Here is a 16,393-nt window from a genome sequence, read left to right as displayed (position 1 = left end):
CAATTATCATGTACAAAAAATGTTATTTTCATTTTTAAGGAATGTTGTAGTAAATCTTAGGCAAAAAGAGTTTTTTTTTTAAATTCTGCCTAGATGGTAGAGAATTTTAAGATAATTTTTTAACTTAAAGATTTTTTACAATATTCTTAAATTAAGGTTTAATAAGATTGATTTTCTTGTAAAAAGAAAAAGTGAAGGGAATTACTATTAAATTTCAAATTGAAACTGTTTTTATTTAAAACTAAAGATAGCATATGAATAATTAGTACCAATTTTTATGAGCGTTGTGGGAGTACTAATCCTTCCTTATACGTAACTTATTCTCTAACCCAACTTTGTTTCCATAGACCAAAATGGTCTTTTTGACAAACTTTAAACTTGTTTTATTGTTTTATTAAAATGATAAACTTTTTAGGTAACCAATAACCTCTTACAAAAAAGATTGAGTGGCGACTCTCTGTTTTAAAACTTTTAAAATTTTTTTGTCTGGTGGTCTCCAAGACCATTATGACACCCATCATCCATGGCAACTCAATAAAGTTTGAGAGAAATGAAGTAGAATTTTTGTAATTTTGCTTAAAAAACTAATGTATGGCTCTTGTTATGTCAAGATTAAATATATTTATTTTAAAATATAAATTATTTAAATTTTATTTTAATAGAAATTAGATTTATCTAGCTTACTTGATTATTTAGTTTTAATTACTTTTAATAAAATTTCACCTATCAAATTGTATAAAGCAATAATAAATGTATTTTAGTAATTTAATATGTACTTAATTTTATATTTTGTTAAAATTTAATATGTAATTTAGTAGAGACATTATAGTAATTTTGAAACAAAAGCCACATGTCGATTTTCTATAAAGTACTCATAAATGCATTTACGTAATTATAATATAGGGACATTATAGTAATTTTGGCCAATTAGGGTAGGAGGAGCATTTTCATAATTATGGTAGGAGGGTAATTTTCATAATTATAGTATAAGAGATATTATATTAATTTTGATCAATTATAGTATGAGGGGTACTTTTGTAATTATGATAAGAAGACATTATAGTAATTTTGGTTAGTTAGGGTAGGAGGGATAGTTCAGTAATTATGATAAGAGTTTATTATAATAATTTTGATTAATTATAAGAAGAGGGATATTTTTTAGTTATGGTAAAAAGGCATTGTAATAAATTTCACTATGTGTCAAAATCATATCAAATAAATAGAGGCATTATAGTAATTTTTATAGGAATTGTTTTACATATATTATTTAATATTTAAATGGCATTTGGTTTGAGAAAAAGTTAGATTATTGGCATGAATCTTGCTTTTCGTAATTTAATTTCATAGTTTGGTTCAAGGAATCTGATTTCTAAGATTTTATAAATTCCTAATAGTATAAAAAAAAAAGAGGGTGATAACCTTGAATCAAAAAACCACCTTTCCTTGAGGTTTTTAAGATTCCTAGAGAAATGTAAAATTTGTCCCACTTTAACCTCAATAATAATTTTTTGCAGTTTATTTTATCCTTAAAAATCAATGTAATTGCATGATAAATCAAGACTATTCTGACATGCAAAGCTATATTCCTAGTCACACAATTGAACATCTAGTAATGACTTGAAAATCAATGTAATTGCATGATAAATCGAGACTATTCTGACATGCAAAGCTATATTCCTAGTCACACAATTGGACACCTGGTAATGATCATGTATATTTAAATTTTTATAAATTTAAATATTTGTTTTAAACTTTATGACATGCAAAGCTATATTCCTAGTCACACAATTGGACACCTGGTAATGATCATGTATATTTAAATTTTTATAAATTTAAATATTTGTTTTCAACTAATAAAGTTTAAAAATAACAACATTTTTGAGTTATAAACTTAGTTGATCTTATATAAAATGAAATCTTAATAAATAAAACAAATTTCATTTATACAACGTTATTATATTAGAAACGTAGTCATATGTTATAATATATTATAAAAAATTAATTATAATAAAAACAATGTTTTTAAAAGAAAAACATGGTAAATTATTTTAAAATTAAGATTTTAAATTTTTTTATAATTTTAGAAGCATTACATTTTTAACGTGTAAAACGTAGTTAATTGTAGAAAATAATAAGAAAATAAATTTTATATTTTCAATATTAACAACATATCTTAGTATGTAAACATAGTAATTGATAAAACATAACTTGTTTTAATATAAAAATGTAGTTGTTGTTGGTAAAGTCAGTATTATATAATATTTATTTTACTTTTAACTACATTTTGTATGTAAAAAATGTAGTAATTGATAAAATTAAATTTTGATTTATATTTTTCTATATCAATAACAATGTTTCTTATTATGAAAATGTAGTCATTGATAAATAATAGTAATTGATTATCTGAAACTGATAACGTTTTTAAAATAGAAAATGTAGTTTTTATTGAAAACATAAAAAAATATTTTTTTAAATTCAATAAAAATGACATTTCTAAAATAGAAAACATAGTATTTATTGAAAACATGAATTTTTTTTTCAAAATTTAACAAAAATGGCATTTGTAAGATAAAAAATACAATTTTTATTGAAAAGATAATGTTTTTAAGATAAAAACGTAATTTTTTTTGAAAATATATAAAAAAATTATTTTTTAAAATTTAATATAGACAACATTTCTAAAATAAAAAATGCAATTTTTGTTGAAAAGACAACTTTTCTAAAATAAAAATAGTCTTTGTTGAAAACATCAAAAAATAAATCTTTTAGAATTAAATAAAAATAACATTTTTAAGATTAGAACCGCAATTTTTGTTGAAAAAAAGATATTTCTAAAATAAAAATGCAATTTTTATTGAAAACATGAAAAAAATTTTTCAGAATTCAATAAAAACGATGTTTCTAAAATAGAAAACGTAGTTTTGTTGAAAATATATAAAAAAATATTTTTTAGAATTTAATAAAGATGATATTTATAAAATAAAAAATGTAGTACTTGTTGAAATATGAAAAAAATAAAAAGTAAAATATCTTTATTTAATATTATTTCATGTAAAATCTAAAATATATTTATTTAATATTATTACATATAATGTGTTTTTAATCTTAAAATTCCTATCATTGTTGAAATTATAGAATTTTGAAAAATATTTTTTTATAATATATTTATTTAACATGTAAAAATAGCTTTATTTTGTTATATCTTGGAATTATTTTGTTTTTTAAAATAAAATAAATAATAAAAATCACATTTATTTTGTAATTTTAAAATATTAAAAAGGATAACATAATTTTAAAATATAATTAAGTGAGGGTAAATAGGATAAAAATTTTATTTTCCCTTACTTTTTCTTTTTTAATACTATTGGAATTATAAGATTCTTAACATAAGAAAAAGTTTCTAAATCAAACCAAAATTTTCAATAATGAAAACTTAATTTTTGTTAGACAAGTTAGATTCCACTCCCAAAGGAGAAAATAATATTGGTAACATAATAAAAAAAACCTAAAATTTTATTATTTTATTTAAATAAGTCTTTATATTTTTATTATACCAAAATAAATCTTTAATTTTTAATTTTTAATTAAATAAATCTTTAATCTTTAATTTGTATCTAAATAAATTCTTAACTGTTAATTTATGCCTAAATGAATCCTTATCATAAACAAAAATTTTATTTGAAATAAGAGTTTATAATGTAGGTACAAATTAAAAAACAAAAATTTATCTAATAGGAAAATAATATAAGAGTTTATTTAAAAAAGTGAAATAGTTTAGAATTTTTTTAATATTTTAGCCAATAATATCCTTTAAGTTTATTAAATCCATATTTTTTTAACTAACTAAATATTTTGGAAAAAAATACTATTCATTTTGGGAACCTAACATGCTATAAATTGTAATGAAAAAAAATTTAAAAAAATCGTAATTAAAAATTTTAAATATTGTTGACCATATAAAATTTATCAGCGTAAATTTAGAAAAACAAATCTTATTCCTTTACGGTGGGTAGTTTTGCTTCAAAAACTTTGCTTGCTTTTTCAACTTTTGCGGACAGCAAAAGGGGAAAGAGACAATGACTTGCGTTTGTAAGAGCTTCTCCGATAAGGCGTAACAACGGCTACCAGTATTGGAAATCGAAACCCTTTCGAGAGTTGGCAGTTGGTAATAATCCCTCGAGGGCATTCCTGTAATTTCAATAACCAGCCATTTTTTCACAGCATAGTAAAAGTTGGTGTGGGTGCGTTTAAGACCGCTTATTCCCTTTAGCCGCAAATTTTGTACCGGCCCACTAATTTATTTATTAAAAACTACAAAGTCAAATTTCACAATTAACTTAATTTAATTAAAAAATAAAAACAGTGAGAACAAAAAGAAAAATCGGCGAAGGCAGAAGAAAAGAAGAAAAAACTTTTTTAATAAGCTAGAAAACACAGTATAAATATAAATACAGAGAGACTAGAGATAAAAAGAAAGATATTTAAAAAAAAAAAACATAATTTTCCCTTTTTCTTCTCAGCGTGTGTCTTCATAATATTAGGGTTTCTGTTCTTTTCTTTTTCTTATTGGATCTTCATTATTTGGACATCAGATTTCAGGCTTTTCTCATTCTCAGGTTTGCAATCTCTCTCTCCTTTCTCTGTATATGTAATTACATAAATTTATCTATGCATTTGAATCTTGTATGAGTTGTTGCATTTTCTTTTCGTTGGTTGTTTGTATTAGCAGATCAATGTTATTTCTTATTTCTTTTCTTTTTTTTTGGAATTTTGATTTTTTATACTCATGATGATTTTGCATTTGGGATTTGTTTTCATTATGTGTTAGAAAGGCATTTTTATTCCTGCCAATCAATTTTGGAATTAATCGATTTTTTGTAATAAGTTTTGGGTTTTGTATTCTCTTTCTTCGAGCTACCAAATAGAGTCAGCTGATTGTTTACGTTGACATGTTGCATTTGGGTGACTAATGATGTAAGATTTGATTGCATCATTTGTTTTTATGGATTTTTTCTTTTAAGTCCTTTTTATGGTTTGATCAGGTTTGACAAATTTCTTATTGGAAAATATTTTGGTGGATTTTGACGGGGTTTTGAAGTGAATTCTTGGATTTTGACCTAAATAAGGCTTTTGTTAAAAATTTGGAATTGTGGTGGCTGTGAATTGTGATGACTACACGAACATCATGGGCAGATTTGGCTGCAAATTCTGCAGCCGAGAATGTAGATGTTGGTTCTTCTTCTGCTAGCAATGGAACTGTTGGTACCACCTCAGCTGCTGGCCGACCTGTTTATGTTCCTCCACATCTCCGCAATCGCCCACCTTCTGCAGACCCACCTGCTCCTACTTCCACTGGCCCTGCTTCAAGTAATGACCGACCAGGTTATGGTGGATCTCGTTGGGCTGCTCCTAGGAATGATAGGAATGATTATAACAACCGATCTGGGTATGGTAGTGGTGGTGGTGGTGGTGTTCGACTTGGTGGATGGGGTGGCCGAAGTGGTGGCTGGGATCGTGGGAGAGATAGAGAAGTCAATCCATTTGGAAATGATGATGCAGAGCAGACATTGAGCGAGCAAGAGAGTACGGGCATTAACTTTGATGCCTATGAAGACATTCCCGTGGAGACAAGTGGTGACAATGTGCCACCACCTGTCAATACATTTGCAGAGATTGACTTGGGTGAAGCACTGAATCTAAACATCCAGAGGTGCAAGTATGTGAAGCCGACACCTGTTCAGCGGCATGCCATCCCCATTTCACTTGCAGGGCGGGATTTGATGGCATGTGCACAGACTGGTTCTGGAAAGACAGCAGCCTTTTGTTTCCCAATTATCAGTGGGATTATGAGAGGCCAGGCTCCACAAAGACCATTGCGTGGGGCACGTACAGTATACCCACTAGCTCTAATTCTTTCTCCTACCAGGGAGCTCTCGATGCAAGTGGGTGTCATATTTTTGACAATTTAAATAATGGGCTTCTATTTAAACTATGGAATTTATATTTTGACTATTATTGCAGATACATGAGGAAGCCAGGAAGTTCTCTTATCAAACAGGTGTTAAGGTGGTTGTTGCTTATGGAGGTGCTCCTATTAACCAACAGGTACTTTTTCTCTCCTTTTCTCATTCCTTTCATTTTACCCTTCATTATTATATTTTTACTTTAGTTAGCATCACCTAGTATAGTAATGCTATAATTTTGATGATTTTTATGCATCAACTCCTGTATAAGAAAAAATTTGCACTCTAATTTTGCTGGTCAAAGTGAAACTATCCACTCTTGGGGGCATGTAATCGCCTTGTTCAGTCTCTTGTTTTTAAATTTTTATAGTGCACACTATTTAGGATGTTGACAACTGCTCTTGAGGCTTGATAATTCTTTTGACTTTTCCTGCACCCTCAGTGAGGAACCTTTTTTTTTTTTTGGGAGGGGGGGGGGGGGGTTGCACGGTTGAGGAAATTCGTCTACACATGAATCATGATACTATCCTCTAATACGGCTGAGCATTACTACTCCTCTCTCCTGTTTTAGAGGCCATTTGTTATCTTCTCTGCATGTTATACCATTCCATTCTCTTGAATATATTTCTTAAATTTTAAAGTTCTGCAAATTTTCTCTGATATGTTTTGTTGCTATTTCTACCTTTATGTTATACCATTCCATACTTGAACGTATCTCTTAAATTTACAAGTTCTGTAAATTTTCTCTGATATGTTTTTTTTGCCATTGCTAGCATAAGAAATTTGAAATTATGGTATCAATTTTGTGCTCTACTGATTCTTTGTCATCATTTTCATCATAAATTGTATGTAATTATATTTGTGTTGCCATAAGTTGATGGTATTCTATTTGGCCAGCTGAGGGAGTTGGAGAGAGGTGTTGATATTCTTGTAGCAACTCCTGGAAGATTGGTAGACTTGCTAGAGAGGGCTAGAGTTTCTCTACACATGATCAGGTACCTAGCCCTTGATGAGGCAGACAGAATGTTGGACATGGGTTTTGAGCCTCAAATAAGAAAAATTGTGGAACAAATGGACATGCCCCTACCTGGTGTTAGACAAACAATGCTATTCAGTGCTACCTTTCCAAAAGAGATTCAGGTTGCTCTTGTCTTTGTAATGAATTATTTATTAGTTTCTTGCTATTATTTAATTTTTATTTAAATTCTTATGAATTTGCAAAACTTTACTCATGAGTTATTTATTATTTAATTTTTATTTAAATTCTTATGAATTTGCAACACTATACTCATGAGTTATCTCTCTACATTATGAAGTTCTTTATTAGGTCCATACATGTCACATATCTGTACTGTAATACTGATTATTGACGATTATTTTGTTATTCTGTTATGCATTGTGTTGGAATTTTATTTTCCTTAATGGTTACAAGAGAGAGCACTGCAGTTAAAGCGTAAGTTCTTTAGTGAAACACCAGTTCATTCTTGCCACTTGAACTACAACCAAGTTGCTACTACCTTGGCAATTATTTGGGGTGTATATATCATGCATTTTGGTAGTTATTTACCCTTTCATTTTTTGTTGCATGCAGAGACTGGCCTCTGATTTTCTTGCAAATTATATTTTCCTGGCTGTGGGGCGAGTTGGATCAAGTACTGATTTGATTGTCCAGCGAGTAGAATTTGTTCATGAGTCGGACAAAAGAAGTCATCTTATGGACCTTCTTCATGCTCAGAGAGCAAATGGTGTCCATGGCAAGGTACTAAGGATTTGGAGTTGTGGTTCTTTATGCTAATGATGTTAGTGGAAATTCCTCTATGACTCAGAGTTAGGTCTATTTGTAAATCATTGTCTACTTTATGGTTTTGTGAATGACTATAGTTTCGGTTTTAGCTAACTTTCTAATTTAATCTTGCAGCAAGCTCTTACATTAGTTTTTGTTGAGACAAAAAAGGGAGCTGATTCGCTGGAACATTGGCTGTGCATGAATGGTTTTCCTGCAACTACCATTCATGGTGATAGAACCCAGCAGGTAAATATCCTGTTTTGCTTAGCCTTTTGTACTTTTTTATGCGTGGTACTTATTATGAAATTGAATTGTTAGTCACATGAAATATTTGATTGTGGCTTCTATGTTTTCCAATAAAGCTTTATATTTGTAGTTAGGGGGAGTTGCTGCATATACGGTGGGGTATCTAATGCTGTAGGGTTGGATGGTTTAAACAATAAATAAGTGGCTGAAGTTACATGAAATTGTGCAGCCCAGGAAGTAAATGCTTTTTGGAGATCCATTAGTTGGAAATTTACATTATATAGACTTGAAGGAAAAAAAATGGCTTACCTAGAAAAAAAGGATAACTGTGCAAATTCGTTGCCTTTTATCTTGTTTTAGACATTTTTTGCGTATATAATTATTTAGCTCAATCTTGATTATTGTTATCTTCACTTGTGGGTTTTCCCAACCATGGTTCTTTGCTTAGTTTATAAACTTGGAGCTGGATATATTTTCTGACATGTAGAATTCATGTATTATCAATTATTTTGGTGACAATAAGGTTTTGGCCAAGCCCTATTTGAATTTCTCGCAAATGCTTTCATAGGAGAAATGATTGATATTTTGTTGCAAATATGCCTCCTTAAATGTTATCCTCATTGATCCCCAGTGGTATTTATATCTGAGAAGTCTATGGGTTTGTCATACCTATGTGTGTAACTGAGGCATGGTGGTATCATCGGTAGATATCCTTATTGTCCAGTTAGTGTGGAATGTCTAGAAATAAAAACTCTTTAAGGTGTTCTTTCAGTTAATAGCCAAAGACTCTTGGAACAAATTTAAACAGTTAGTGAAAGCACAGAGCTCAATATGAATGTGTCCGGATTATTCATGCATGTTATTGATAGGTAGAACTTTTTTGTTTCTTTTAAATTTCTGTTGAGTCCAATATATATAAATTACACATCTGATTTTGATTTCTATCAGTTGCATTATCAACCAAGAAATCCTTATTAATTTTGTCTATAACCCAATGAAAGATGTAGTTTCATTCTGGCAAACTTTTGTGATTCTCATACTATTTGCCAAGATAGTTCAGAAGCTTGTGAGGTGCAGACTGTAGGAATATTTGCCTAGATAGTGTAGTTTACTTCTATACTATGTTGCATGGAAGTCCCTATTACAGTTAGTTTTTCCTTTTATTCTAGGTAATTTAAGTTTTGGGATAATTATCTTTTTTCTTGCTTTTCCTACATTTTGGCTAAGGCTCCCTTTGGATTACACTGCACCCCCAGTGGCAGTGCAGTTGTAATCAAAAGGTGTACCTGCTGAGTTTTTTCATCCAAATGCGTTAGTGGCATGTTCGATGACTGGGCAGCTATCAACTGGCCATTTTTGGTCAAGTTGGTGATCGGCCAGTAGAGATTTTTGCTTATTCCATTTTTGTCCTTTAAATTTTATTGTTATGTCAAAAATAGCTTTATATTTTTTTTTCTATTTAAAAATTATGAAATAAATATGTTAATTTGATAGAATAAACTAAATTTATTATTTAATACATTAAAAAATATATACATTAAAAAATAATTTGAATAAATTTTATTATTTTTTAATGAAATTTATATAATAAGTAAATTTTATAAATGTTAAATAATTAAAATTTTTATTGTATACAACTTTTAATCTAATGTCTTTAATGGTGATTTTCTTATCATTATAATTTATTTCACCGTCACCGCTGTTTTTGCATCCTAATACATCTCATCGCTGATTTTAATCTTGCTGCTATTATAATGAATCTCTCCTCTACCACTATTTTCAATCTCATTGGAGTTAATCTCATTGCCCCTTTAAATGGACCTTAAAAGTGAATTACTATACCTTTATAGTAACCTTGTCACTAGAAACTGTTATGCTTTGTTTATCATCTTGCCTTTGGCTATTTTAGTTTCTGTTTCCCGTTTGATGTCTCAAGGTACTTTTAGAATACTTTTTTGGTTGATGATTTTATATTTTCACAAGTGTTAACACTGGAACCTTAAATTAGTATTTCTTTTATACCAGTTGAACTGTATTAAGGGTTGAATTTTCAGTTATGAAGAAGCTAATTTTGGGATTGTCATATGGTGTTTCTTGTGATTTTACGCAATTGGTCTGTTATGATCAAATGACTGGTTTTGTGCTTTGCCATAATATCATTGTTGTTAGTATCATCCTCTTCTTGTTCCTATTTATCATCCCTTTATTATCCTCCCTTTGTTTGTTCTAGTTCTGAGAGTGGGAGCTATGGGCTGTTTTGTTTTATTCTATTTTATTTTTTGAGTATTTTTCATCTCTTTGGCTGATAACTTTCTTAAATTATGCTTTTTGTGCAAGTAGTGCAACTGAGATGTTACTTGTCCATTATTGAAGCAAAATTTCTTTATCGTTTTTCTGCATTGTGCTTCATATGGTTGACTTGATGGCAAATCTCTTCATTGTTGAGATATATATAATGCATTCTTCATCCTCTTCTTGTTGTTGCCTCCCACCTAATGGTTTTCAATCCCATCAGATGTGATGGTACTTTGAGTTATGTGTTTTTTGTGGCCAAGATTAACGTGTGTAAAATAGATGATCTAGCTTTATATAGAATACAGAGTGTATAGGTGGCTTCTCCATACTGGATAGTAGTCACAGGACAGCTTTGGGGGCTAGGGTTTTAGTTAAATTATAAACTGAATTTCTTGAGAAAAACAGAAAAGATCCCTAAGCTTCACACCTACAATTCCTTTGGAATCACACCTACAATTCCTTAGGAATCACACCTAAGGATAATTGTATCAAACAACCACAAAGCAATAAGCTGAAAATTTAATGTATACCTATCTCTTAATAGAAGATTAGATTGGTTTATATAAATCCTTATTATACAATTCCTATTTCGCTTAGGTAGCATTTGGTATCGGGTGATCACTCAAAAAATTATGGTGATCTACACAAGGTGATTAAATCACTGTGTTTGGTAACCACTTAGTGATCTTATGTGGCAGTGATCTGCGCAAGGTGATTAGATCGTTGTGTTTGGTAACCATTTAGTGATCTTACGTGGTGGGGATCTTGAATCACCAAGAGTGATTAGATCATTCCTTGAGGGTGATTTAATTCCCATTCAGAAGGGTGGAAACTTTTATTACTTGGGTGAAGTGATAAGTAAAATTAACAATAGTTAATATTACCCATTTAATATGTAAATTAAAAATTTCTTCTTAAAATTAATTGTTATTATTTTATACTATAATTTTTATATTTTCAAACTAATATCCATTGTAACAAATTCAAAAATATTTTTTGATTTTTTTAATTTTAATGTATTAGTTTTATTTTCTAATTCAAATATTTTTTTTACATAATTATACTATAAAAACTAGTTGACTATCAATAAATATATTTTTAATTTAATAATTTAATTATATTTGTTATGGAGTAAATAAAATATTACTAATATTTTATATACAAATTATTATCTTTAAACAATGTTGAAATCATTAACTTGTGTAGCTATTATAATGTGCATGGTTATTTTGGTACTTTTAAATAAAATAATATTTGATTTTTAGTAATATCAAACACAATAATTTTTAATTACCAAGAATTAATGCTTCTTAACCAAATAAAGTGATTCTAGATCACGAGTGATAAGATCACCTTAATAATAAGATCACCTCGGTGATTAAATTATCATGGTGATCTTAAAAATGATGCCAAATGTTACCTTAGAGTATGTTTGGATAAATATTAGTAAAGGAAAGAAAAGAAAAAAAAAGGAATGGAAGGCATTTTAGATGAAAGGAAATGATACATATACCCCATGTTTGGATAGTTAAAGTTAATAAAGGAAAGAAAAGAAATCCTAACGACTATTGTTTGGTTAAAAAGTAGAAAGGAAAGGATTCATTATAGTATTTTTTTTTTCCAATTATACCCTTTTAAATAGAATGTTTAATTTGTCACGTGAATAATTTACAAAGTAATTGTTTATAAATTAATTGTTTAAGTAAAAAGAAATGAAAATTTTAATAAAAGGGATGAATTTTTATTAATCCATAAAAAAAATGTATGTTTGGAATTATTTCCACACATTTATATTTTTTTTCATAATTAATTTCAATGAGAAAATTAAAAAATCTATAAATGTCTTAGTAAATAAAATTAATTATAAACTTATATTAGTATTTTCTTACAAATTTAACAAATTCCATTAACATCGACATAATTTCTCCAATTGTATGTGTTTTTTCATGTATATGTTTTTCTTTTTCTCAAATTTGTGAAATAATAATAAAATATAAAAAAGATGTAAGGCTCCAATGTAAATTAAAAAAATAAAGGACATGATTTTTTTTATTATGAATAATGGTAGATTAACTAAATCAATCATAATTTCAAATTTATTTTCATATAACATAAAGAAAATATACTAAAAGAAAGAAAAAAATGTACATAAAAATAAATTCATAAAAATAAATTTGAAGACCATATTATAAGAAATTGATGAAATTATAATAAGTAAAATAAGAAGGGATATGGGTTTAGGCGTGATATAAAGTAAATATTAATATAACTTATCAAGCTTATAATGGGGATATGAGCTTAGGCATGATAAAAAATAAATATTAATATCACTTATCAAGCTTATAATGTATTCTTTGAAATTTGAAGAAAATAATAATGGCATAAATGTCATTTTATATTTTAAGAAATTTTACCTCTTTCCTTTCCCCAGCTTTTCCCTCAATTTGAGGCAATTGAAGAATGCAGCATTTGAGAGAAAAGGAGGGATGATCAACCCCCTTCCTTTCCCTTATTTTAATATAAATAATATCCAGACTAGGGAAAGGTTTCCTCCTTTCCCCAGCTTTCCTTTCCTTTCCCCTCCCCTCCCCACCCCTCAATCCAAACATAGGCTTAGCAAGTAACAATTACTTGGGCTTTAAGCTAACAATCTCAACTTCAAACTCACGAAAATGAAAAAAAAAAAAAAAAGCCTTGAGACTCAAGAAAACTAAAAGACGAACTTGACTTGAAACTCATGAAACCAGGAAAATAAAATTAGACCCATAAATGAAGGCTCAAAATAATTAATGAAGCCTATTCAAGCTCCCAACTCAACTTCTTATCTTTGGACATCTAAATTAGGGCTTTGGCTTTAGAATTTGTATGCCTCCTGAACACTTTTGGAGGCTAATGCCAGCATGCTCCATCAATAGTACCAACAAGGAGCTGAATTGAGGACTCTGTTTCACATTTGGGTATAATACTGGGTGTCAGAATATCAAGAGAGGACCATGCTTATCTTATCTCTTAGGTCTTATGGTCTTAATAAACTTAAGAGCAACAATGGTCACACATCACTTGTGAAAGTTAAATTATAATTTTTTTTTTGGTTGAACTGTTATGTTGTTTGCCTATAAGATTAAATATAGTCTAAACATTAATGGATGCTATCATTATATTATTTTTTTTAGTCTTAGAATTTATGAAAGTTAAAGGGACAATATCCAAATAAGCCATCAAACTTTACAAAGAAATGGAAATAAGCCTTCAATCTTTTATTGCATGTAATTAACGCTATGAACTTTTATTTTGTTGTAATTATACCCATTTAATTTGAAAAGGGGTGAATAAATTCCCTTTTTCATAATTGTTAAAATAGGATTCCCTCAATGTTTTATTATCCAGCTCATTCGAATAAATTCAAGTAAGAATTTTTATTACATCAGCCAACCAAGAATGTTTTAACAAAATATAAGTACACAACATCAAGGTTCTCATTATAATAAAATAAAAGTTCATACTTAGCCTTGCTTAATAGTATAGGAGCACACTGAAGCCAAGGACCCTGTAAAAACCTTAGTAGTATCTTGATTGGAAGAAAATAATATATAAAACAATTCTTGCTTGTGTTATTCATTCGCAACTTACTGCATTTTACCTGTTGCTGTATGTGTTAATTTGTGTTAATCTGGTATGTTAGATGGGACATAGTTATACCATTTCTAGGAAGAGAGAGTAGTTTGGATTAGAGGGCTGAGCAATCCGCAAAACTGTTAGCTCCTGGTTGGGTGTTGGAGCATGATTCTCAGCAAATCCATGTTAAGTGTTTTTGGTGTTTTTCCTTTTATTCTCCTGGCTGGAGGAGGTCATAGTTATCCCCCTTTTAGATTCCTGTTAATGCATGTTATTAAGTAAGATGCCTGTTAATTGATGCCAAGAATTAGCTAACGCATTAATTATCAAGTAATGCATCGATATGCAAATGAGTGTGGTGTCAAGTATGCATATGGTTGCAGTTGGATTTCTACATGAAACCAGATTTCTAATAAAGATGTAGGCCTATAATCCAAATTATTTATCATCTTGGTGCTTAGGTCTATAAAAATATTAGTCCTTGAAAAGTAAAACGGATGGATCACTTTGTCCATCTTTTTAAGCAGTGCCTTTGTCTTTGGTTTGAAATAAATCTTGGCTTGCATCAATTACACTCTGTCCTTGAGATTTGACATTCATCATCTTCCTCTCTACTTTTAACTCCTACATATTTTAAGCAACTTTTTCTCTAATTTCATGTATAGAATGCTTCCTACTTTTGTAAGGTGATTATTTGGGCCATTTAGCCTGACTGTTCTTTACCTGTTGTTAAAATACCGATTTATTGCCTATATTGCAGGAAAGAGAACAAGCATTACGGTCATTTAAAAGTGGTGCTACGCCAATCTTGGTAGCAACTGATGTGGCAGCCCGTGGTCTGGATATTCCTCATGTTGCACATGTGGTGAACTTTGACCTTCCTAATGATATTGATGACTATGTTCATCGAATTGGACGGACAGGGCGTGCAGGCAAAACTGGTTTAGCCACAGCCTTCTTTAATGATAACAATGCTTCTTTGGCAAGGTCATTAGTGGATCTAATGCAAGAAGCGAATCAAGAGGTGCCTGCTTGGCTCACTCGACATGCAGCTCGTTCATTTGGAGGGAGGAATCGTCGACCTGGGGGAGGACGATTTGGTGGGCGTGACTTTCGAAGGGAGTCATCTTTCAACAGGGGTGGTTCAGATTACTATGGTGGGGGCAACAGTGCTGGTAGCTATGCTACTTCTGGTGGGTATGGTGGAGGCTATGGTGCAGGTATTAGCAGTGCATGGGATTGAATACTCAATTTTTTAAGTACTTTGAGTGTCTAATAGTAGCAGAGCTTCCCTTTCTTTCACAGGACTACTTTTTTCTTTTCTTTTTTGGGCTACTTTATCTTTTACTAGAAATCTTAGTTACTGTCATTTTATACTTTAGGAGGGTTTTATATCACTATTACAAGGGAGGGGGGATGTAAGTTTGGTGTTGATGTCGAAGGAGTGGAAGTTGTGTATTGTGTTAGTAAGTATTGGTGAAGAAATTCTAACCAAAAATAGGGATTACTTCTTACTCCTCTTTTGGTGTCATCTTTTGATGGTTTAATGATCATTTTGTTAGCTAATGGGTTGTAGAATATGTAGTTGGGAGAGAGAGAGAGAGAGGGTTCATTTTGGCATCTTTGATCTCATAGGCATGTTCTTTCCAACCCAGTGTGTGGGGATGAATTGTCCTGAGGCTCTCTGTCTTATTATCATTTACGAATCAATATTCCCGTTTTAAAGGAGTTCGAAGACTTTTTGTAATGTTTTGGTCATAACTGAAATAAATACGAATCTTTGTTTGAAATGATCGATTATTCGCAGTTGGCAATATTTGTTGGTAATTTGGCATGGCTAAATGTTTATGTTCCTAGTCATTCTTCATTACTTGTCATATATATCTGCTGATTAGTATAAGGTTGTACCGTAGTGGCATCATATTATTCCATGAGTCGAATGTGAAAAATGAAATGTGGGGCTCTAAGATTGGACCTGCACATAATTGGGAATGCCTGTTACATATATGATATTAAATCCATTGATTACCATTGCTATTTTGATGATTAGTAATCGGAGTATGAAATAGCATTGTTTGCTTTTATTTACGTTGATATTTCCGTAGGAAACAGCTTTGTATTTTCCCCTGGGAATCTTTAGAATAACCATTAATTATCAAATGAACTGTGAATAACCTATTCCTCCTGACTTTGAAACAAGGGCGCTTTTGGCTGGCTCTGTTGGTACCTGAAACAATTATTTCTTCTTCATATTGTTACATCTCCAGAGTCAATAATTTTATATTAAGAACTATCGAACTCATCGGGATAATGAGATTTTTTTTTTATTATTATTTGAATTTAGTTCTAGGGATAGCGAATTATGTAATTGACACTTTGAATTTTGTTCTATGAATAGAGACTTTTTATCCGTCATTGGGGCAATGTGTCGACTTTTTCATCATAGAAACCCTATTGAGATAGCATTTTTTTTAATCAACTTTTTGTT

General features: G+C 29.9%; 1 protein-coding gene across 2 annotated transcripts; it reads left to right on the top strand.

Moving 5' to 3' along the window:
* Positions 1-4,467: 4,467 nt before the first annotated feature.
* Positions 4,468-15,695, top strand: LOC111286795 (DEAD-box ATP-dependent RNA helicase 37-like). 2 transcript variants are annotated; one of them, XM_022877005.2, is made up of 7 exons: positions 4,468-4,616; positions 5,043-5,942; positions 6,022-6,105; positions 6,861-7,103; positions 7,555-7,722; positions 7,882-7,995; positions 14,666-15,695. In XM_022877005.2, the coding sequence occupies exons 2-7, from the start codon at positions 5,169-5,171 to the stop codon at positions 15,146-15,148; spliced, it is 1,866 nt and encodes a 621-aa protein (XP_022732740.2). In that variant the 5' UTR covers positions 4,468-4,616; positions 5,043-5,168; the 3' UTR covers positions 15,149-15,695. The 2 variants fall into 2 exon arrangements, with proteins under 2 accessions (XP_022732740.2, XP_022732741.2); XM_022877006.2 differs by lacking the exon at positions 6,861-7,103.
* Positions 15,696-16,393: the final 698 nt, after the last annotated feature.

Source organism: Durio zibethinus, chromosome 6, assembly GCF_047325235.1.
Source record: "Durio zibethinus cultivar Kanyao isolate XHJ-2024 chromosome 6, ASM4732523v1, whole genome shotgun sequence".
NCBI lineage: Eukaryota > Viridiplantae > Streptophyta > Magnoliopsida > Malvales > Malvaceae > Durio > Durio zibethinus.
Note: the sequence above shows the minus strand (reverse complement) of the source record. Positions and strands in the feature narration are given on the sequence as shown.

Bases quoted from the DNA above. Each gene is read 5' to 3' on its own strand.
- LOC111286795 (XM_022877005.2), top strand. From the start codon at position 5,169: ATGACTACACGAACATCATGGGCAGATTTGGCTGCAAATTCTGCAGCC. The intron at 6,106-6,860 runs GTACTTTTTCTC...CTATTTGGCCAG, and splicing joins GTGCTCCTATTAACCAACAG to CTGAGGGAGTTGGAGAGAGG. The intron at 7,104-7,554 runs GTTGCTCTTGTC...TGTTGCATGCAG, and splicing joins CCTTTCCAAAAGAGATTCAG to AGACTGGCCTCTGATTTTCT.